Consider the following 25,172-nt stretch of genomic DNA (forward strand, 5'->3'; position numbering starts at 1 on the left):
TTTCAAAGGGCGGACCTTTCATCAAACGTAGATATCTCTAATACCCAATCGGCTCTAATTCAATTGATTTTCTAAGATTATTGAACTTCATTACAAGGAAAATAGTACGCAAAAAGTTGAAACTTCTGTGATTTATTGAAATTATCTATCTATATAAAAAAAGTAATGCCTAATTTTTTTGACTTATCCCGAAGCGCTTCATTTTGAATATAAAGAAACTGAAGTGACATTCAAAATTTCAAACTGAGGGCGCAAAACAGGACAGGAGATGAATGTATACAGGGAATTGACATGAAGTTTAATACAATTTGATAAAAAATATTGTATTTTTTTTATTTAATACGACACGAATTTCACTTCCTCTTTTTAAATTAGGAACCTGTTTGCCCCAAAATTATGGTTATTTAGTAATGAGCTGAAAAGCGGGAGAAGTTGACTTTATGGAGGTGACGGCAGAAACTGATATAAAGATTTTACCCGCTCGGAGCCGACCAGACCAACAGTTGCGCGATCAAGTGAAAAAAAAAGATAACTTCATATATTTACTTCGGCCTAACCTTACTCAAATTCATGCCCTAATGTATACAATTTTACCTTTAACTGGCAAGAAGCACATAGCTGAGGTGGAAAAACAGGGTTAGAGAAAAGGTGGGGGAAACAATGGAGAACTTCAATATTGTCATTTAAAAGCAAAATTCATATATAAATTTAGAGCAAGAAGAGTGAAGGAGTTTCTCTTTTGAGAAAAAAAGAATAAAAAGAAAAAACACAAAGCTACCTTTCTTCCCTTTCCTCCCTTCCCTTTTCCTTTTCTCCTCTCTTTTTCCCTTTTTTTTTCTTTTTGGGGACTTTTTTTTTGGGGGGGGGGCGACCGCCCCACCGCCCCCTGGCTACGCGCCTGTTTAGGCAATATCAGATACATTCTGCTTGCCAGCGTTTTGCTTCCGCATTTATTGTTCAGTTAAATACACATCCTGTGCATGTTTATGAAAAAAGGCTTCCTGTTTGTAGGTATCGGGGGGGGGGGGGGGGGGGGGAAACAGCGCTGGCATAATTTATTTAATGAGATACCCCCCCCGGATGGTTTGGGTGGGCCTTATATTCAGCCTACCATTTTTCCCCAACATAAAAAAAACACAAAAATTATTATCTTGTTGTGATTCTTTTGCATGGGCAGTCGTCCCCCCCCCCACTTTCGAAACCGTTTCGCAGCCTCTACGTCTTAGACTAGGTAAATATTAGAACATGTAGAGTAGATCTTAAAGAATTTTTAGTTTTTGGCGTGGGTCTAGAGTCCGACACCGTAGGCCTAATCTATTAATATAATGGGCACGTTGCCTATTTAGATAAGGGGCAAAGTATGCTTTTGAGACTTTGGCTGTTGTAAAACCTCTTGGGTAAGAGGGATGGGAATAGCAGCGTATCGTGGGCCGCGGTAATGGAGGGGTACACAATAATTGTGTCACTTCATGAGCTCGCTCGCCGTGTTCGACATGTAACCTTAAAGAGATGCTCCGGGCTGAAAATAATATGATTTAAACTGATAGAGAAAAAATCAGACAAACAAAACACTGAAAATTTGATCAAAATCGCATGGCATTTTAAAGATTTGCAATATTCCGGTGAAACAGAGCGTTGTGGAGCGTTGTGGCCCAGTGGATTAGTCTTCGGACTTTGAAACAGAGGGTCGTGGGTTCGAATCCCAGCCATGGCGTAATTTCCTTCAGCAAGAAATTTATCCACATTGTGCTGTACTCGACCCAGGTGAGGTAAATGGGTACCGGCAGGAAGTAATTCCTCAAAAAAAAAAGCTGTGTGCACCGAGAAGGTAGCCTAGCTTAGCCGGGTAATAATAGCAGGGCCCGCTGGGAGAACAGTTTTCGGAACTGAAGTGGCTACCCTGGGTAAATATACCTTTATTATTATTATTATTATTACAGTTCTCATGGTTTTCGGCATGTCATGAATATTCAGTGAGCAAATTGATGATGTCATATCCCTACCTGTTCTTTTATATTTTATTATATGAAATTACGTTTATTCTTTTTTTTTACCAAGAACTTAAGAAATTGGATTAACAACTGATTTAGTGCACTACATATTCATTGCTGCAATTTGATTCATAATAAAGGAGACACATTTTGTCATGTATGGAAAAATGAAACGATTATAATGAATGCATGTAATGATATAAGAAAAAGGAAAGTGGGATGTGACATCATCAGCCCACCTAATGAATATTTATGATGATGTGCATATACTTCCCAAAATGTTGCTAAACTTAAAAATTCAATAACTTCGTTATTTGCTATCCGATTTTGATGAAAATTTCAGCATTTTGCTTTGTACATTTTACTCTATTTTTTCGATGTAAATACATTCAGCCCGAATTATCCTTTTAAAGAGACATTGTTAGGGCAGTTTGTAGGATACATGAAGAGGATAAAAATGCGAGTACGGAGTGCGAAAGGAAATTTCCGTACATCAAGATCTTAAAACGGGACATTTTTAATCACATTTGTTGTGCCACGTACATCTCATTTAAGAATGCGAGCGCGAAGCGCGAGCTAATGCTTTTGCATAAATTTATTTTTAAAAGTGATATTTTATGTTCTCTGTTTAACATGTAGAAAAGGTGAAGGGGAAACGTTTCTGAAAAGAAAAAAATGGTAATGAGATGGCGGCTAAAAGTGTAAGCTGAATTATTTCTTAAATTTCGTCCTAAAACGGAATTTTAATCAATTTTCGTAAAAAAAAAAATAATCATTGCATGTTGACTTAATCCTCTTGCAGGGATTATGCATCAAATTAAACAGGCAATGTGAGCGCCGATCCTTCTCTGGATTTGTAGCCTACTCTAATCACAAGCCCGCATTTGTACTTAATGATTATGGGACGTGTGTTAACATGAAAAGATGTCATATTTAGCACTCAAAGTATGAAAGGAATGCAGAGAGGGGTAAATACATTTCAAGGGGCCTAAAGCAAATTATGTCTCATGAAATTGTGAAAAAGGGAAATTTCCTTTATGCAATATGTTTCTCCTTCCTTTCCCTTCCCCTCATCCTCTCCCTCTTTTTTTGTATGTTTTTTTTTGCCAGCCGATGGGGGAGGGGATGGGGGGGGGGGCGTGCCACCCTTAATTACGCCACTGTGTCACACACAACACGGACCTAGTATAGGCCCATCCAGTGGCGTAGACAGGTCCTTAGACCTGGGGGATGATCCCTAGCTGGGATATATATATATATATATATATATATGTATATATATATATATATATATATATATATATATATATATATATATATATATATATATATGTAATTAATATATAAATATAAAGAATGAAGGAGATAACGTACTCGATAAAAACAAAATATCATGGGCCAAAGCAGACGAGTTAAAGATAACAAAATAACACGATCTGCCTCATGGATTATCTCGTGTGTCTTTTAATCACTTTGCTTTCAGCAATAAACAGGGCATCCAGTAATAAACAAACTTCCTTGCACATTTTTCATGGCAGTAATCTTTTGTTTGATTAATGACAATGAGTAAAGATGATCATAAGAGAAATGTCATTTGTCGGATGTCTGGTTATCATCTTGGTCATGACAGTCCTGCTAAACATGATCTAGAATAACTAGTATTCCTTATTTTACTAGTATAGTAGTATACTCTTTTAAAAGTAGCGATATTGTTAATGATCAAACGAATGAATCAACAACTAAAGGAATAAACAAATAAACAGCCAAATAACTAAAAAAAATATCAATTACAATTATAGTAATAGGGGTAAAATAAAAAAAGCTCAACATTATATTTCTTATCCACGTGCAGATATGCGGACACTAAAATGATAAGCACACTCATAATTGTTATCGCGTAAATGCGCGAGATGATTATGTTTTTTGTCAAAGGTCCGACAATGAACACGCTGAGGGTCGAGTTAGGCTTGTTCTGTGATCTTAGACCATAAATTAATCTTATCCATGGATTGATTCAATCTGCCTTCGTGAATTAAGGCATGTCTATATATTGGATGATTCTACCTTCTTTGAAAAGCGCAAAGTACTCTGAAAAAATTAGTGAAATAGTTCACTCTTTAAGGAGTGAATATATGAAAGAGTGAATATTGAGTGAAAAAAACCTCGGATATCACTGAGGCCATCCGAAATTTGCACTTTCATTCCAAAATCATTCATTTACTAATTCGCTCCTTAGAGACTGAAAATTTTCACCTTTCCTTTGCAAAGTAGGGGTTGAGGACATGGCCAGCAGGGAAAAGGGTCAGTGTATGTGTATAGGTAATTTCTTATTAATTCGTTTGAACAGTGTTAATGTGTTATGACAGCAATTGCTCTGAAAGGGAGTGATTAAGCGACACTTTCTTAAATCTGTAATGAAATATTTTGAACTTATCTCCTTTGCAAATACATAATTATTATAAGGAAATGTACTTGGTGAAACTCTGAATAACGATCCTTAAATGTATATGACGACGCAAGACAGTTGTTATTACTTACAACTTGCAAGTTGTAAATGCATATAAGATGATTGACTCTGAATAAAAGTCCAATTTTGATCATGTTTGTCATTGCTGTACGTTATGATTATTACTGCTATTATTATTGATTGATTTTAACTAGCATTCATTGCTTTATTACTGTATAGTTTTGCTTCTTCCCCCACAGAAACCTGGGGGGGATGATTGTACACACCATCCCCCCACCTAAAATTCTGGGGGGATGCATCCCCCCATCCCCCCCCCGCTATCTACGCCCCTGGATCATGCACACAACTACAGTCACGGCAAAAAGATTCCGTCAACATGACAACTCGCAAATGAATCCATGAGCGCTGACTGCTTATGTTACAAGACTGACACCGCCTATTTTCATGCTGGTAAGGAAAGAGCGAGATTACCATTTCATTCATGGGCACATCACTGGCAGCCATATTTCGATGTGTCTGAGATGGAATACAGAACTCTGATCAATCAGGATATAAAATTGGAACATAGTTTAGGAGAACGTGCTGCAAAATGTTTTTAACAAGGAGTAAATACGCGGTGTTTATTATATTAATATGTTTGGTTGTTGGATATACCATTTCGCTTGTATTCAATAGTTCTGTAGGTAGGTATTACCATTTTATTGCATCACATTCTTGTGTAAAATAAAAACAAGGCTCGTTAATTTGAGAACCTGTTATTGGTATAATCATGTAAGCTGTACTTTGAAAATTAGAAATCTGATAGTATATGATTGAAGTATTTTTACTTTTATACAATGTCAATATTTTGAGAATGATATTGATAGTAATAATAGTAATAATTTGAATTACATATCACTTTTTCCAGAGGATACTAAGCCCCGTTAAAGGGATGCTCCGGGATAAAAAATAATCTGATTTAAACAGATAAAGAAAATCAGAAAAACTGAACACCGAATATTTGATCAAAATCGCACAACGAATAACAAAGTTATGGCATTTTAAAGATTTCTATTATTCCGGTGAAACAGTTCTAGGCATGTCTTTATGAATTTTCAATGAACAAATAGACGATGTCATATCCCCACTAGTTTATAATATGAAATAAGGTTCATTCAAATATTTTATACCAAGAGCTAAAAAATTTTGATTGACAACTGATTAGTGTATTTGATATTAATTTCTGCAACTTATTTCATTATAGAGGAGACACATTACACATGTACGAAAAATGAAATAATTATGCTTTCGTGTAATAACATAAGAAAGAGGAAAGTGGGGATATGACATCATTAGTCCACCTAATGAATATTCATGATTTTTATTTTCACAAAATATTGCTAAACATTATATTCAATAACTTCGTTATTTTATCCGATTTTGATGAAATTTTCAGCACTTTGCTTTGTGAATTTTACTCTATTTATCAATTATGAATATTTTCAACCCGGAGTATCCCTTAGTGGCGACCGCACAGTTCAGTGTTGTTAGCGTAACTACTGTAACTGTAACTAACAGAGTTACAGTAGAGCCAGTCACACATTTTACGGGCGACCACCGCTAGACACATTTTTTTTCACAAACAGAGCACTATATCTAGGCCTACCGGTATCGATAAACTCACAGAAGCTTATAGTCCAGTCAATCTGGCCAGAATAGGGGGGTGACCCGCCACTAATTGCAACACTTGATTTTCCACTGCAATGCTTTCCAGGAAGGTCCCCTTAACAACATACTAAAAGTCCCCAAAAAATCCAAGCAGTGGAAATTTATGAAATTTGCATGAATTTATGAAATTATGCAAATTAGCAATAAAGAGTTAGAAAAATAAGGAAACTAGTCCAAAGATTATAAATTAAGTGTCCAAAACAATTTAATTTGAGCGAAAAGTAATGATAAATAACAGTATTCAATGTTTTTATTTAAAAGCGCCAACAAATCTACCTAATTTGCATATTATGCAAATAAGCATCCTTATATGGAAAAAATATCAAGATATTGTGATTGTTCTCATATAGACTGCTTGAAAACATTTCATTTATGTAGAAATTTATATGCTACTATCATTAGCCATTAAAAATAGAAAATGAAGAAAATAATCCAAAGATTATAAATGAAATGTCAAAAGCAAGTAATTTGAACAAAATTTCATGATGAATAAATAAGTACAATGTTTTTAATTTAAAAGGCTAGCAAATCTGCCTCATTTGCATATTATGCAAATAAGTATCCATATATGGAAAATGTAAAGAAATTTAGATTTTTTCACATTGACTGTTGTTCAAATCAATATGCTGCTATCACTAAGCATGCATATTTATCCTAATATAATTTGTATTTAAGGGAAAATACTGGAAATGTGTTCTTCACGTCCTAAAGCCATGTTGTTAGTCTGACAAGATGATGGGATTTGCAAGAACAAAGCACAGTATTTGAAATTGGTGAGTAGTTTGTTAGAGCTGACATCCCTTTCTTGTATGGATGGGAACGACAGAAGGAAGGCCAAGAAAAGCAAACTTATGGCAGGTGAGATCTGATGAGTAGTCTCATTAAGAAGTGTAGCAGAGATTCCATCTGGCCTAGTATGCAGGTTGTTTTCTTTAACAATTTATTCAGTAGTTTGGCTACACCCACTTGACTAAAAAATATGTTTTCTGGCCATGTCTGGGTCAGAACAGGGTTCCAGGACTTGCAGAGCAGCGTCATCATCATCATGATCAGTGGTAAATACTAAGACTAAAAATCAGTTGTCTTCCAATGTAGTCATAGCGCATGATATTAAGGGCTTCCAACATGCTAGTTGTTACAGCCTGGATCATTGCCAATCCGGTCAACAAATTGTGTATTATAGGCTTCTCTACAAACCATTCTATGGTCCTCTTTAATGCGTTGTAGCAATTCTGAGCTTCACCATGTTCACCTTACTGATGCTTTATTGGGAGCTCAACATTCGCAAGCCTTCCTATAAAACTTTTCTTCCGACACAACTTATGTCCAGTGTCTAATTGAGGCATCTTGTTTCGGAAGAAGAAATGGGTAATGGTGGTTCTTGTCAAAGTCCTCTTGAATGACATTCAATCTCCTAAGCTCGACTTGTCAGATTTCAGTAAAGAGAGTTGTATGATTGCCCAAAGTACATCTGCATGACACTATGAAAGTCAGCATTCCTCCAGACTAGCATCCTTAGTCGTACCATAATTTCTGAAAGGTTTATTCCTCTGTATACCCTCACAGTATACCAATGAGTAACACAAAGTGGCAAACAAATCCTAGAATGAGTACACACTGTTTAATCAATGTTGGATGCTATTTGATGGTGATGTTAAGGGTGTTCCGTTATGTTGTGTCCTCTTGTTAGAAAGGTAATAATCTTGCTTAGTCCTTCATCTGTTAAAGTCTACTTGGTTATTCATTGTCTCACTGAGGTATTTCCATTTGCCATAAATATCAGGAAATTTATATCATTTGCATACGATTTGCTTAGAAACTGTAGCTACAATATTTGGAGATTCATCAAAGAGGAAAGAACAGAAAATGGATGCTTCATCCTGAAGCAGCAACTGGATTCAGCAAGAACGTCTAATCATGATTCCTGTACCTGGGAAAGACATGACTTTATGAATGGCTTTCGATCATGTCGCTCGTATGGGCAAATGCTCATTGGTACTTTTATAAACCATGCCCAGAAATATCGTGATTCAAGCAAGTACTCATATTCACCACCAAGACAAGTGGTGTGCTACAAGGATCAAATATTCGAAGCTAACGAGTTTTTATTTGTACTGGTCGTGACATCTTGTGCTGATCACTTGACAATCAAGGAGCATGCTAGCGTGGACTATACTAGCAAGAAACGCAAAGACTCCATCAAGTCAAGGAGAGAGCAAGACTTGGATAGAAACATGAAACATTCAAACAGTGGGACCCATGTAGAACTGACTGACTCATCATTGCACAATATGAGTGGGGTATCTGCTCCGGTGGTAACTGCTCATGAAAAAGTCAATATCAACCAAGCAAGGTCATCAAGGTTACACATAATCTACGTGGAATTTTAGAGGAAAATATCACTAGTTTCCTTGATTATTTATAACATGCCGGATGCTTATTTGCATAATATGTACATTCCACTTCAGATATTAAGCTGATAATTACTGTACTAGGCATTCTGAGTAATCATATATTGATCAAGATCCACAGAGGGGAGACCTTTGAAGGACCTTTCAAAGACCCAAAATTGGCAAGGTCTTATACAGCAGTCTCCAAGATCACTGAAATTTGTCATCTCTGTTGAATGGCTCAGACAACCCCTCAAAGAACTCTGAAAGACACATGTCCTATAGAGATCTTTCAATGGTCTTTCAGAGATGTTTATGCATCAAGTGATCTTTCCGAATTCTTTCCATAGACTTTGCCTGGCCTTTCAATTATCATTCGATGATCTTTCAATGATCTGTCATGAGTCTTACTATACAGTAATCTCGGAAAAAAATCTTGAGAGACTACCGAAAGATCATAGAAAGACTAATAAGAACTTTGAAAGTTCGTTGAAAGACCACTGAAAGATCATCAAAACACAATGTTCCTGTAAGACCGCTGAAAGACTGTTTTGAACCATTTCAAAAAGTTTTGATTTGGTTTTCACTATTTTCTCCCAAATAACACTTGGTCCAATTAGACCAAATGGTATATGGACTATGGCTATTAAACCAACTGGTCATAGACGAAACGGTAAGTGGAAGAAATGGCAATTAGACCATATGGATAGTGGACGAACCTATGGCAGACTAATGATAGAAGACGAGTTGGAAATTGGACGAATTGGCATTAGACCAATTGAAAATAAACCATTAATTTGATAAGACATTATTTTGCTGCAGCTGATCAAATTTACAGCCTAATGACGACCCGAATGTTGACCCGAATAGGAACGAATATGGCTGAATGCACCAAGCTCGTACCATTACGCCCCGAGTGATACGAATAGGTTTGAATCTGCCCACAATACTTTGAAGGCATCCCCTAATGCAACCGAATATTATCCGAATACATTCCAAAATGTGGTACGAATGAATTTTGTTGTCGCTACATTCGCGAGTATTTTGAAGGGTATTCGGCTGACTTTAAACATTTCAAAATAAGCCGAATTCCTCCGCAAATGTTCCCGAATCCCTCCCGAACGTTCTCGCTTTCGCGGAGGAAGAACATGATACTCGCGAAACCAACCGAATACGCGTATTCGGGTGGATTCGCAGCTGATTCGGTTCAGGTGTACAGTAACCCTATAGCATTAGGGGGAAAAGGGTAGACATGACGAGATCCAAGATCTTGTCATCATCATCTTATCAAATTTTGTCTGCATCTTGTAAAAGGAATGATCAAATGATGTGATCTTCGATCTCGTCATGTCTACATCCCACGTGAGAGGTGATGAGATGACAAGATCTTGGATCTTGTCATGTCTACATCCCATGGAAGAGATGATCTGATGACAAGACTTGGATCTCTTCATGTCTACATCCCATGGAAGAGATGGTCCGATGACAAGATTTGGAATTCTTCATGGATACAGCCCATGGAAGAGATGATCCGATGACAAGATTTTGGATCTTTTCATGTCTACATCCCGTGGGAGAGATAATGAGAGGATAAGATCTTGGATCCGAGCCTGTATGTATTGTGGGTGAGATGGTGAGTTGACAATATTGTCATCTCATCATCTCTGTCACAAGATGTAGACATGGCGAGATCTAAGGTCTTGTCATCTCATCATCTCTCCCACGGGATGTAGACATGAAGACATCCAATCTTGCCATCTCATCATCTTTTCCAAGGATTGTAGACATGGCGAGGTCATTTTCTGGGAGGCACTTTTAAGCTTTCATAATTTTCATATTCTTCTACACAATAGTATACTCCATCTGGTAGCTCTTTTCTCCAAACCGTGTGAATTTCTCATTCCTTAAATAAAACACCGCTAATTGTGTTTCAATTTATTTTAGATGATTACATTATTCTCTCAGACTAGTAAATATTGTGTAATAAACCCAGAACGATAATATTTTCTTGATTTTTTGTTATTATTTCAGTGAATGATAAGATTTTGCCGAGGTACAGGGAAGTTTGGGGTCAACAGCTACGAAAGAAAGTCGGACAGTCATTACGACCAACTCACGGTAAGTTTTACTCGGAGAACCTAAGTCAGAAAAGGGGAGTATCATTTTACCATCCTTAAAGTAGACCTTGCTTATTTCCAAGTTTAACGATGGAGCTATCTGTGTTTAATAGCTCCATGGATTAACGCACAACAAATAATGTACGAGGGTTCTAACCTCAACAGAATTGTGGGAAAATCTCCAAATTCAAGATGGCTTCCGAATTGGCAGTCACTTTCATGTATAAGATTTTAATTTTAGTAACAGATCTTTACATAAACATTCATTTGCCACAAAATTATTGTCATATTTATATGAAAGGTAATTTTCCCATAATGTGGAATGTGATACTATTGACGAGGGGTGAAAACGTCATTTAGAAGCAGCATGTTTACCTTTGTCGCCTGCATCCCCGTAACGAAATGAAAATTTAGATAACAAATACCTCTGTCTTTCTCTGATGGATTGCAATCAAATCTTCGTATATAAATATATATTTTCTCGAATTTGTTTTGCATAAACGAACTCATAGAGAAACTTCCCTTAAATTAGATGAAGTGTGATTAGAATTCTTAAATTTTTTATAATAATAATAATAATAATAACAATAATTATGATAATAATAGTAGTAATAAGGATATGGAATGTGAAGACAAAAGTGATGTAAGGTGAAGACGAAGGTTGTACCAATAGTCATCGCAACCCTATATAGGAACAGTGACAACAAGACACAGAAACTTTCTGGCTGTTCTATAGGAGTCGAGGTGTCCTTTGAAACGATACAGAAGGCAAGCTTGCTTGAATGAATGAATGAATTTATTATCCAATGCAATGATAATACCAATTTTACAAGTTTAAAGACAATAATTTATGAATACATAGAAAGGCAAGGATAATAGGAACCAGAAAATAGCATGAATGCTAGTCAAGTCTGGCCCCTTCTAGTCTAGATAGATAGAAACATGTTTTTAAGAATGAAAATCGTGAGTGCTTGGAACAGCTCATATCCGGTAGGATGCGAAAGATATATTGTACGTTTGAATTTGCCAGCGCCATTATGAGGCTGCGATGAATGCAAGGAATACTCCCCAGGGAGTGGAAATTGTGCACTTTTCGTGCGGGATTGAAAAGCATCCAATGACCTTGGTAATGATATGCTGTAACGCGCTTTGAGCCATTCTGGGAAAAGCGCTATATAAAATTGGCTATCATTATTATTATTAAATCAGACGGAATGTCTTCAATTAGAAAGAGAAGTGAACGATGGGAAGAGGGCCCATTTGATAGAATATAGAACTAAAGTGCGTATCAAAAAAAAGTATACACTTTTAAAAAGCCCTGGGAATTAAAAAAAATATATAACATGTGGGTAATTTTTTACATACAATCTTGGGTCTGGGTCTCACCTTTCTGATGAATGTAAAAGTTTTGACATAATGCTACACTTGAGTGAGCACTGTCTATTTTTGTAAAGCTCGCTGAAATCTGTTTGCGCAGAATTGCCGTTTTCACGCTGTGTCGATTGGAAAAGGCGAAATCAAACTTACCTTGCGAAACATTTCTCATACATTTCCCTTGCATTATTAACAGAGATATTAATAATTATATAGAGATACTTATTTCTGATTGCTGACTGCTGATTGTTTATTTGGACTTTCATTTTTCATCAGTACTATTATATTCAAATCATTAATGATTATTTAAATTAAGTTTATTCGGCATTTTTTTAAATCATTAATAGATCCTTTCTTAAATACCAAGAAGCCGGAATGTCGTGAGCATAATATATCAGGACAAGGTAATGATCATTGTTTAACTATTGAAATTAATAACAGAAAATAATAGAATGTATTTATGTTTCACCACAGAAGCGGGAGCAAGATTGACTAAGACTATACCCCTTCCCCCTCCCCCTGGACCCGCCTTTGCGATTAGTATCGGACTGTCATGACATTGAATTAACTCGAATTCAATGGACACTATACAGCAACGCAATTATTACCTCAAGCCTGAAGCATGGACCTAATTGCCTCAAGTGATTTTCGAGTGGAGCCTGCACGAACATCACTTGAGGCAAACAGATTATAAAATGACTTTACTTTAATATATGGTATGAGTAAGTACCAGGGGTTGAACCCGTCAGAAGAAATACAGTTTATAAAACAATTAGAAAAGTCAATTTGAATAATTCATTAGGAATAGAGAGTAGCAGCTCTCAAAACTTCAATGACAAATGATATAAAGGTCGATCATATCCGCATCGAAACTTCAAAAATCTTTCATACGCATTTTTCCCCCTCTTATTATAGTCGTAGGAATAAATCCCTGGTTGAAATGAGATACTTCTTTATTCAATCAATCATTTTATTCAAATATAGACTGCAGACTACGGTTATAGCGGAAAATAGGTTGAGATTTCCCTTTTTTCACCTTCATCCCATATATTTTTTACATGAACATCCAGGCGGGAGACTTAGCACTACAACTACCGGATGTGACATCAGCATATACGTGACGTCATTTTAAAAACGATGTAAACCAAATTTAGGACAAAAATAGTTTCAATGTGTTTCACCTTGAAATAAAAAAAATACCTGTCAAAGTTTGGAGGGTTTCTCCGCCCTATGAAATCCAACTTTTTAGCATTTCGCTCCCGTTCGTCCCTGTTCGCCTGCACACTTTAAACTGCACGAATACCATATGTAAAAGAAATTTTGAGGACCCTATATACAAGAGATTATTATATTTGAACATGTATGACGTGTTGCCCCATCTTGAATCTGAGATTTCAATTATTACGTCACACAGTGGGCAGGATGAAACCCGATTTGAACGCTATACCCATAGCACACACAGAGGAAATAGTATTCGGACACTTGGTCGGAGAATTTAGGACGGCTGTGAAAGTGGCCAATGAGATGCTTCGTAAGAAACTCGTCGATGTCAAGACCGGAAACAAAACGGACACTGATTGGCATTTTAATGAACTTCTCAAAACGGAAATAAAAACAAACGATAGTTATCGGTATCTACCAGGTGGACATTGGAAACCAATCAACTGCTCACCAAAATGGAAGGTAGGTATTTCAATATTAGAAAAAAAATATAATGTAATCATCGTCATGGACCTAGAGTAGTATAGGTTCATGGCATTAGTACGAATTACACGCAAAAGGAAACTTTGGAACAGTTCTAATGACGTGTATCCATCAGGCGTTTAGACAGTTTCAAAGGTAACACGCTTCTTATGCACGATGTGTATTAGGTATTGATGTCATCTTTGTCATTTGATAACCATCAACATCTCATAAAGCAATACAGTGCGTATCAATAAAAAAGGGACAGTTTTGAAAAGTTTATCAAAATTTTGTTTCAATTTGTTATGTATATATTTATGGTGTTCAAAGTTGCTCTGAAGTCTTGTCTTTCAAATGCCATTTAAAAACACAAGTTTCGTTCATGCTTAATTGAGCGAACACGGATATCTTTTGTTGGGGGTTCAAACATAGACTTGTGCCAAAATTCAAGAAAATGGGAAATATGATCATCAGACTTGGTAATTAGCAGACCCCTCTTAGCGTTTTGATTATTTTGTTCCATTATTTTCGAATTCTAATGAAAGGATTTGAATAAATTACAAGCTCTCCCATTAATATATGCAATGAAAACCCCCCTACTTGGGTTGGCAGAAAGGTGTATTTTATGAAGGAATATTCAATCTGATAGTAAGGTGGTTCGCGAACCACATGTCTCGCCTGATTTTGCGATAAATATGCAATATGTTCTTTTGACTCCAGGTGACCTTTGAACTTGTCATCCTTATCAATGACCTCGACCCCCATCATCGTTAAAAATACACGAGCCAAGTGTGGTCAAAATTAAAAAAAATAAAGCAAGTGGAACAAAAACTATATAAAAAAAGATGGACATGACCTCATATTATTTGACCTTTTGACCCCTTGATGACATGACCCCATCATCATCATGAGCGCATATATGGTATTACCCAAGGATATAAGTGTAAACATAATAATTGATGCAGAAATAAAGAAATGAGAACAATTTAAACAAAACTTTTATACCGTCTCTATACCAAACTTCATTCAGGCGAGACAAAAATAGAAAAAAAATCAGGTAAATTAATAACTTTGAAAATGAATTTTGACAGCATTCAAATCTCATGGCAAAAATAGTGAAAAGTTTAAGAGGGGTCTGCTGATAATCATATAGCAAGTCCGATGATCATTTCTCATTTTCTGAGATTCTGCCGAAAGTCTTTTTTCAACATCAGTCTAAGCGTTCCTAGCTCCTTCGCTCAAGCATAAAGAAAACTTGTGTTTTGTGAATGGTATTTGAAATACTAGTATACGACTTCAGGGGCCGATTGCACGAAAGGTTCTTTGCAAGGACCGTCTTTTGTGTCGCCCATTTTTTATGATGCGCCATGCGAAACGCATTTTAAATAGATCATCTGCAAACGTATTTTATTCGTCCGTTAAAATAAACAAAATATTTGTTTATAAAATGATGTGATATATCATGAAATTGTATAAAATTTGATTTAAAAGCAAGCAAAAAAAAATCTCATTCTTTATCATAAATCGTCGGCCTTATGCCAAAAGGGCCTTAACTGCTTTTGGCCATTCCGAGATAATGGCGTTTATAAAGGCTTTGGCCTCTCTAATAATCAAAAGTTTGTGGTCGTTTTTTTGCTTTTGAAGCCAATTTCGATAAACGTGTTAAGTTATTAAGTTTTACATGAAATGTGTTAAATTTATTATAAAATATTCAGAACCCCTAAAATCGGGTTACGGCCCTTTTGGCATAAGGCCGACGAAATTTCAGAAACACCCCGCTTATAGCGTATCATAAAAGATGGGCGACACGAAAGACGGTCCTTGATGGAAAGACCCTTTCGTGCAATCGGCCCTAAAAAACACCTATGAACATGAAAATATTAATCATCATAATTTGAAACAAAATTTTGACCGACTTTATAAAACTGTCCCGTTTTATACTGTATAACTAGTCATCAGTACCAGTCATTGGCAAATGAATATTTCGACCAATTTAAACGGCTGGTCACGTGATCAATGTCAGTCAATCATTTGATATTTATGTCCATATACTTCTGTCATATTAAAAATTGGATCTGAGTTTTACAAAATGCGTATCATTCATTAATTTTAATCACTATTAGATATGATAATGACACACTTTTTTCCAAGCACCCCCCCCCTCTTAACGAAAATGCAAGTCTATGACCCCGCCTTTTCACCCCTCCCCCCGCCCTTTCTCGAAATTGTGCAAAAGAACAGCTCGGCAACAATTTGAAACCCTAGCTTATGCCAGTTTGGCGGACTTTGAAAAATACCAATATTTAGTCCACATTTGCATCTTTTACAAATTAACCTTTAGAGATAGTGTATAAACGAATTACCTCAAAGAAAGCCTGTAAAAATCTTTTTTCTCTCCACCCCCCCCCCCTTCTCTCTGTGCGTTGTTATTGCCCGATTATAGGTTGCAATTTTGATCCCCTTCCGGGATCGCTTCTTTCATCTTCCGATCCTTTTGCGATACCTAATTCCGATGCTTAAGAAGCAACTACTGCAGTTCAGTTTCTTTGTTATTGAACAGGTACGTTGGTTATTTCATTATCTATTGAAAGGAAAATAAAATGGGTTTTCGTACATGTTCTCTGCATCGGTTTCTGTTGAAAAAAAATTGAACGAACAGCTTTCTGTTATTTGCATTATTGTCATTGTATAATTCCTTGAATAAAGGACCATGCCAAAAATATTGTAACATTTAATATCTAGGCCTACTTTTTATTCATGATATGAGATGTTTTGTTATGTTAAACAATTAATAAGATTACTGCGGAGGGAGAAAAATAATAATATGAGATAAAATGCAAGGGAAGCAGAACGCTATTAGACATAGCTGGCCTTTACGCCCTCATTTTGCTCTCAGGGGCATTCCTCAGGTGAATATTGAACAAGATTGAATATGTTACCATACATTGGGAAATATCGTATGATCGTAATTCATTTTTAAAATATAATCTATGATTACAAAAAGGCCTACATGTATGTGAAAAAATGTATATAGACACTACTCAGGGATCGTGAAACTGGGGATGGGGACATCTGGTTGAAATATATTTTGTAGGCCTATACACTATCTTAAAGTGAAGGCATGATGGGTAGGAGACGTTATAAACAATTTTGAAAGGGCATAAGGGAAAGGCGAGAGAGACCAGAATAGAGAGATAGAGAGAGGGGGGGGGGGAGGAAATGGCGGGGAGGGTATACCGTTGGGTCTAACCTTTCTAAATTGCACCATTATGATTTTTTTTTCACTCTCTCTTTCTATTCTTTCAAGGCCAATAAAAACCTGTTCAACCGAGCCATGCTCATGAACGTTGGATTCCTCGAATCTCTCAAAATTTTCGACTACGATTGTTTCGTCATTCATGACGTGGATCACGTGCCTTTAGATGATCGTAATTATTACGGCTGTACTGACATGCCCAGGCATTTTATCTCAGGTGTTGATAAATGGAAATACAAGTAAGTACAATTATACAACTCCATACAAAATTATTTTACTTGATTTTTTTCTATAATTAATGATCGGCTGTTTTCGAAACGAGATTCTTGGGGGGGGGGTTTGTTTTCTAGATAATAATTCACTATTCACATTTGCGCGTATATTGATAGATCTAAGGTCCCCAATTCCACAGAACGGAGACCATTGAAAGACCACTGAAAGACTTAAAATTGGTGAGGTCTTACAGCGGTCTTCGAGATCACTGAAATTTGTCATCTCTGTGGAATGGCTCAGAGAGACCTCTCAAAGAACTGAAAAACTGATGGATATTTCTTGTCCTTTTGGTCCTATAGAGAGTAATCCTATAGAGATCTTTTAATGGTCTTTCAGAGATCTTTTATGTTACAAGTGATCTTTCAGAATTCTTTCCATGTACTTTCCCTGGTCTTTCAATGATCTCTCTTGAGTCTTACAGTGTTCTTCGCAAAAATCTTGAGAGACTGCCGAAAGATCATTGAAATACTATTAAGACCTTTGAAAGTTCATCGAAAGACCGCTGAAAGACTGATGAAAGACCACTGAAAGACCATTTTGCTGTAAGACCGTTGTAAGACTGTTTTGAACCGTTTCAAAAAGTTTTGGAGCCCATGACCACGAATACCAGTGAAAGATTGGTCAGGACTCGTGTAAGACCTCAAAGGTTCATTGAGAGACTTCTGAAAGATCAACAAGAATTCATGGTCTTTCAAATGTCTTTCAGCGGTCTTGTTCTCTGTGGAATGGGGGTTTAAGCTAATTTTAAAACCACAGTAGGACAGTCGCGATACGACTTCACGCACGACTTGAAGTCATTCGGCAAAAGAAAGGGTGACCAATACCTGGGAACTTAGTAATATTCAGGTCGATATCCGAGATCTTGTCATCTGATCATCTCTCCAACAGGATGTTAGATATGATGAGATCCAAGATCGTGTCATCTGATTATCTCTCCCAAGGAATGTACACATGGCGAGATCCGAGATCTTGTCTTCTGATCATCTCTCCCATAAAAGGAAGTAGATATGACGAGATCCAAGATCTTGTCATCTTATCATCTCTCCCACTAGATGTAGAAATGACGAGATCTGAGATTTTGTCATCTGATCATCTTTCCCTCAGGATGTATGTATGACGAGATCCGCGATCTCGGCGTCATCTGGTCATTTTTTTCTAAGGGGTGTAGACACAACAAGGTTATTATCGGAACATTCTGGGTGGCACTTGTAAGCTTCCTCACAATTTAGTCGGATTTATGCCCTTAACTTATTGACGGATCATCGGTCGGTTTCACTACATTCACACCAATGAAACATCCTCCAAACCGACCAATCATGTATCATTGGAGACTTTTGGTCGATCTTGCGTCGGGTACGCCTGTGTGACTGCAGCATTAGATCATCCTCGTGGTGCATCATGTCTCCGTGTTGTTCCACAAGTCTTAAAGCGAAGACATGATGCACTATACGAGGATCATGCCTTGTCTTGAAGCCTTGTCGAATAACACGAAGACACGATGCACCACGAGGATGATCTAATGCTGCATCGTGTCTTCGTGTTATTCCAAACTATTTAAACTCGCTAAAAGCGAAAAGCCAATATCTGATGATTAATCATGAACAGTTCAGTAGAAATATCTAATGTTTATCTTGTGTTTAGATCTTTTTAGATAATGCATTCTCTTGTTTATTCGAGTCGTAATATTTTTTTTTCAAAACTGAATGGTTTATAATGATGGTCCTCACCCTATTTAGATTGCTATACAAGAATTTCTTTGGAGCTGTCACGGGTCTAACGAAAGGTAACATTCGAAGCATCAATGGGTTTCCCAATGTCTACTGGGGATGGGGCGGTGAGGATGATGACATATGGAAGCGGGTTAGAGACGTTGGCCTAAATATTACTCGTTATGAAGGACCCGTCTACCATTATGACGTCATCAGGCATCATCACAAAAGTGCACCATTGGCAAAAGACAGGTGATTATGGAATGCGGGGTGGGAGAGGAGCTTGAACCATTCAGTATTTTGCAATCGGTTTCTATATCTTGTAACATGGATATACAGTGCGTCCCACAAAACACGAAACCGAGATTAAGCGATGATTTATCACAACTTATTCACAAATACAGTAGACAAATGACCTACCATTGTAAAGCTTAGAATCTCCTCTTTCATCCGATTCTCATTCAGAGCAAAAATAATTTGAAGAGGGGTGTATCTGGGTTTCAAAAAGAAAACCATAGTTTTAAAAAAATTCAATATCTGCTCTTTAATTTGATACCTCAATTACAGAAAATGGTCAAGAAATAACAAAGTTCTGGTTATTCAAAATAAGGCTTGAATTTCAATAATTTCATAAAAGGGAGAGGTTTTAGAGGCTAGCGTTCTAACTCACTCGACAATCCGTTGACGATCAGCCATGCATTAAGTCTTTTGTTAACCACGCGATAGCAGTAGTTTCTGTGGGAAACACGTTTAATGAAATTTTGGAAATACAAGCATTGTTTCGAGGGAACATAACTTTATTTACTTCTTGGCCATTTTTTTGGATTAAGGAATCAAATAAAAGAGCAGATATTGAACTTTTTAAGCATGTGATTTTCTTTTGGAAGTTCAGATACCCCCTGCCAAATGAGTTTTTGGTATCCTTTCTTCAAATTGTTTTTGCTCACTCATGCGTGAATGAGGAATAATCTAAGTAATATCAGATGAAAGAAGAGATTCTACGCTTTATATTGGTAGGTCATTTGTCTATTGTACATGTATTTGTGATTAAGCTATGATAAATCGGTTTCGTTTTTTCTGGGACACGCTGTATAGTCTAGGGTTTATTACGATTAAGGCTACCACTATAAGTGTTCTTAGAAACATAGAAGTTTGGTTGCCATGGTTTTGTATTCATATGCCAATGACTGATATTGTTTTTTAATACTGTTTTATTCCACCTTACGTTCTACAGTTTTATTTGTTTTTCTTATCTTTAAATGCCCCACCTCACCCCCTCCCCTGCCTCTCTCTTTTGTCTCATTCTTCTTCTGACTTATTTTATCAAATTAGTTGACATCGAACTGTTATTATGTGCGTCGATTCGAATGTTTATTTTACTCCGTTTTTTAAAATCATTCTCCTTAGATTTGAACTGCTCCGTGGATCGCATGACCGACTGAAAAGGGATGGGTTATCGAATATTGTCTATCCGACCCCCGTGTACGAACTTCACACACTCTACACGAACATAAGCGTCGATATCAATAGGATCAAAATCTAAATGAATGATATTACTTCCTTTCGAATCCCAGCATGGTCATAGTGCCTAGCTACATGTAAAACACTGAACATTGACTTTCGTTCATTGCTAACTGCTGGGGTTGCCTGCAACTGTTTCCGGGTGAAGGTTTTGATCGATTTGTGCTAAAGACGACAACATGAAATCGCGATCTTGTGGGATGCAAAAGAAGTTTACACACCTCAAAATAACTGAGTTACACTTACCATCGGTGAGAATTGACAATGTTAAGAGTTTCGAAGTCAAAGTAAGTTAGCAGAAGGTGAATTTGGGCCTAAAGTCGAACATTAACTTTACCTGCAAGGGATCTGGAGGCACTGCACATACAATTACCCATGATGAAACAATAATTTGTAACACTGTTAGCTTTATTCTATTTGCGATCCACTTCACTTTATAAGGCGTATTGGTCACCTGATATTTTCAGTACGTCAACGTAAGATCGACTTTTAATCAGTATCTTTCATCGATTGGACACGATATGCTTTCTTGCCAAGTAGACTATCCCGAATCCATTCAGTCAGTACATGAGTTATGGGAATTGACAACCTTTCTAAAATTTGCATTAGTACTTTAAATGGTTCGACCCCTGGGTTCGACCCAACACTTGGCTTTAGGCAATTAAGATATAATATGTTGAAAAGGTTATCACTCCACGGACCTTTCAATCGTTGATTTAACATTTGAATTGAATTGAATTGAATTGAATTTATTTTCATACTTCACAAGATAGCAAAATAACAACATAAAACAAGAATTACAAAAGATAATGGCAGTAAATAAAGTGTAATTTGAAGGAACCTGCATAAAAGCAGAGCTTGTAATGTCTGCAGGTTCCTTAAATTAATTATGAAAAACGGTAATCAAGGAGATCGGACACTAAAAAAAAATCAGACTACAAAGGAAAAGCCAAAGATTAGCGTAAAATCGCGGGGTAAAGAATGAGAGGGAAAGTGGACAAATGTGAAATAGAGGGGAGGGGGGGGGGGGGTGAGCGAAGAATGAAAAGATTCAAAACTATTTCATTTTTAGAGAAAGTCCAAACTATATAGCATGAAACATTTTTTTTTCAATTATAAATCCGTTTGATGGATCCTAATACATTGGCAAGACACGAGTCAATGTTTGCGCGAACTACTTAAATTGATGCTCGAACATAGAATATCCTTAAATTGGTTTTACTTGCTTTTAGTGCAACTCTGTGACTGTAACTGTTAGTGAGGTTGTTTGTCGTTGTATGGCAGAGCACCCAGATGTTCATTTCGTCGTGGCTGGTTCTGCAGACCTCAGTGCGCCTAAGTTTCGCACATCGAGACGTTATTTTGCCCTGAATGCACGCGCTGACGTGCGCTATTTTTTTTTCTTCATTACAATGGTTACAGACATTGAATGTTTTTTCTTGGTGGTACACCATAAACTGTCCATTCGTTTGTTCCAATATTAGTCCAGGATAGGCCCCATAGAAACTTGACCAAACCTTGTTCTTTTATATATACAATATTTTTTGATGGTTTCTTGTCAATTCGAGGGTGCTGATTCCGAATCTGGATGATGCCACTCGTGTAACCTTGAGCATTTTCCGCAAATTGGCAAAATCCAATATGGCCGCCAAAATATGCAAATTACCCATGAAAATCCTAAAATTGTCCGCACATTGGCTATAACATGCATGAAATCGTGTGGCAGGGGTGAAATACTCTCTGAAAAAATTTTTTTTTGACAAAATATTAATTTTCCTGATATTCAAAATGGCCGCCATAGGCCATTGTATACTCTATTATGTACAATATGAATAGGGAAAACTAATTTTCACAAAAATTAGCACTAAACCGCAAAAAATCGCGATGTATGAACGAAGTTATATATGCAAATCATCATTACTAACGAGATATATCACTTATTATCTCATATATGGGGATATTGCTGTATTTTGATGTCTAAAATAGCCGACACTGGCCCAAAGAGATGTAAAATGGCAATGGCTGGGGCCAAAAAAATGACAAGAGTGAGGACTAAAATGCATATTATTAAGATATACAAGTGGAATGCTGACTAAAAGCATCATTGCCATCATTGCCTTTAATATGCCATTTATGTGATAAATGCTGTATTTTGACATTCAAAATGACCGCCACCCATATAGGCCCTATATTTATCATGTACAATGCGAATGGACGAACTAATTTTCACAAGAGTGAGAATCATAAATGCATATAACTGTGATATACGATTAAAAATATTGTAAAAAAAAATTATTTCTAACTAAATACATCACATATTGGTCGTGGAGGTAATGAATGCTGTACTTTGAAATCCAAAATGGCTGCCATAGGTCCTAAAAGTATTGTGTACATTGTAACATGGGACAAATTTTGACATAATTTGGCTTTTCTTGACTCTAAATATTATATATAATTGTGAATTGTGAAAGGGTGAAATATTGTCTAAAACCATGTTTTCTACCGAGATATATTATATCATGTGTAATTAAGTTGATAAACGCTGCATTTTTAAATTGAAAATAGCCACCATAGGCCCTTATCGTAGAATATACAATTTGAGTGGAGATAAACAATGTTCACAAAATGGGCATATGGCAGCCATTTGAATGCTGAAATACAGTTTTTATCACCTTAATTACTTAAGATATGATATGTTCTGTTATAAATCATGTTTTCAGACAACATTCCACTCATACATTACCATATGGCCAAGCAAAGCCAAATTCTGTTGATATAATTTGTTCCCATTCACATTGTGCATAATACCATAAGGGCCTGTAGCGGCCATTTTGACTCTCCAATAACAGTATTTATCACCTAACTGGCAGAATAAATGATATATCTTTATAGAAATTTTGCTTTCAGACAATATTTTACTCATAGATCACCATTTATGGTGCTCACTCCTGTGAATATTGGTTTCCCACTTTGCATTATACATAATACTGTTAATGTCTATGGCGGCCATTTTGAAAGTCAAAGTACAGTATTTAACACAAACTTGAAACCTGAATGATGTATTTCGTTAGAAAATATGTTTTAGACAGTATCCCATTAATTTATCACATTTATATGCATTTCAGTGCTCTCTCTTTTGATTTCTTTGCTACTCTTTCTCATTGTGCATAATACTTTTAGGGCCTTTGGCAGCCATTTTGAATATCAAAATAAAACATTCATCACATACATGGCATATTAATAATATATTTCGTTAACAATTATGTTTTAGTCAGTATTCCACTCTTTCAATCTTAATAATATGCATTTTATTGATCACTCTTGTGATTTTTTGGCCCCATTGCCATTGTATGCAATACTGTTTGGGCCAGTAGCGGCTATTTTAGATATCAAAAAACAGAAATGTTCCCAAATATGACATAATAAATAATATATCTCGTAAGTAATGATGATTTGCATATATTACTTCGTTTATACATCGCGATTTTTTGCACTTTAGTGCTAATTTTTGTGAAAATTAGTTTTCCCTATTCATATTGTACATAATAGAGTATACAAGGGCCTTTGGCGGCCATTTTGAATATCAGAAAAATAAATTTTTTGTCAAAAGTTTTTTTTTTCAGAGAGTATTTCACTCCTGCCACACAATTTTATGCATTTCATAGCCAATGTGTGGACAGTTTTAGGATTTTCATGGGTAATTTGCATATTTTGGCGGCCATATTGGATTTTGACAATTTGCGGAAAATGCTCAAGGTTACACGAGTGGCATCATTCAGATTCGGAATCAGCACCCTCGAATTGACAAGAAACCATCAAAAATATTGTATATATAAAAAACAAGGTTATGCCTCTTCTATCCTGGACTATATTGGTAATTCTGTGTTCAGTACATAGAATATTTCTGGTACTCAGATCTTCGCTATTCGATATTTTATCTATACCATGAAAATGTCATTACCTTTTTTATATTTAAAAACTGAAGTAGATCTTAATGCTTAAACAGTTTAAATTCACTGGACAACTATATTTATGATTTTGTTTAGATAGGGGAATTGTGTACATGTATGTTATTTGGTTGTTACAAGTAGTAGTTTACTGCAGTGCAATACATTTTGATACATAAATATATATCATTAGAAAGTTTTCATTATAAACAATTTGGCGCTTTATTGACATGATTATTATTTTGATTGTTATTCTTATTATGACAATTATTATATTAGACCCATTGTTACTTTCGAAAACATTTACCCTTTATATTATATCAAAGATATTCAAAGACGGGGTAAACGATATGTAACATAATATTTGATTTGATTTGATTTGATTTATTTCCACATTCCAATAAAATCACATACAAGTGAAATCAATTTCTTTCTTAGCATAACATAATAAGTAAATGATATAATTAATAACATATATATATATATACAATGATAATCTAATTAAAATATATTTATACCTGATAAATTTCTTTTTTTTTCATTGTTACAAAAAAAATCATATATAAATACATATATCAACATAGTACATTTTGAAATGTGGGAGACCTTCATCTTAAGCTTAGAGCTTGAAATTGATGAAGGCCTCAAAAGGAAAGGGGAAGGAAAATCAGACAAACAGTGCGATAAAAGACACTTATCCTTTACTGCACAAAATAATAGGAATATTACCAAAAAAG

General features: G+C 36.0%; 1 protein-coding gene across 1 annotated transcript; it reads left to right on the forward strand.

Annotated features, from left to right (window-relative positions):
• Positions 1-4,820: 4,820 nt before the first annotated feature.
• LOC121425560 (beta-1,4-galactosyltransferase 6-like) lies at positions 4,821-20,757 on the forward strand. The gene is made up of 8 exons (XM_041621644.1): positions 4,821-5,141; positions 10,587-10,673; positions 12,394-12,450; positions 13,461-13,729; positions 16,173-16,289; positions 17,037-17,224; positions 18,995-19,219; positions 20,375-20,757. Exons 1-8 carry the CDS (start codon positions 5,048-5,050, stop codon positions 20,508-20,510), a joined length of 1,173 nt encoding a protein of 390 aa, XP_041477578.1. The 5' UTR covers positions 4,821-5,047; the 3' UTR covers positions 20,511-20,757.
• Positions 20,758-25,172: the final 4,415 nt, after the last annotated feature.

The sequence above is a fragment of the Lytechinus variegatus genome, chromosome 12 (genome assembly GCF_018143015.1).
Source record: "Lytechinus variegatus isolate NC3 chromosome 12, Lvar_3.0, whole genome shotgun sequence".
NCBI classification, from domain to species: domain Eukaryota; kingdom Metazoa; phylum Echinodermata; class Echinoidea; order Temnopleuroida; family Toxopneustidae; genus Lytechinus; species Lytechinus variegatus.

Bases quoted from the DNA above. Each gene is read 5' to 3' on its own strand.
- LOC121425560 (XM_041621644.1), top strand. From the start codon at position 5,048: ATGTTTTTAACAAGGAGTAAATACGCGGTGTTTATTATATTAATATGT. The intron at 16,290-17,036 runs GTACGTTGGTTA...TATTCTTTCAAG, and splicing joins GTTTCTTTGTTATTGAACAG to GCCAATAAAAACCTGTTCAA. The intron at 17,225-18,994 runs GTAAGTACAATT...CACCCTATTTAG, and splicing joins GTTGATAAATGGAAATACAA to ATTGCTATACAAGAATTTCT.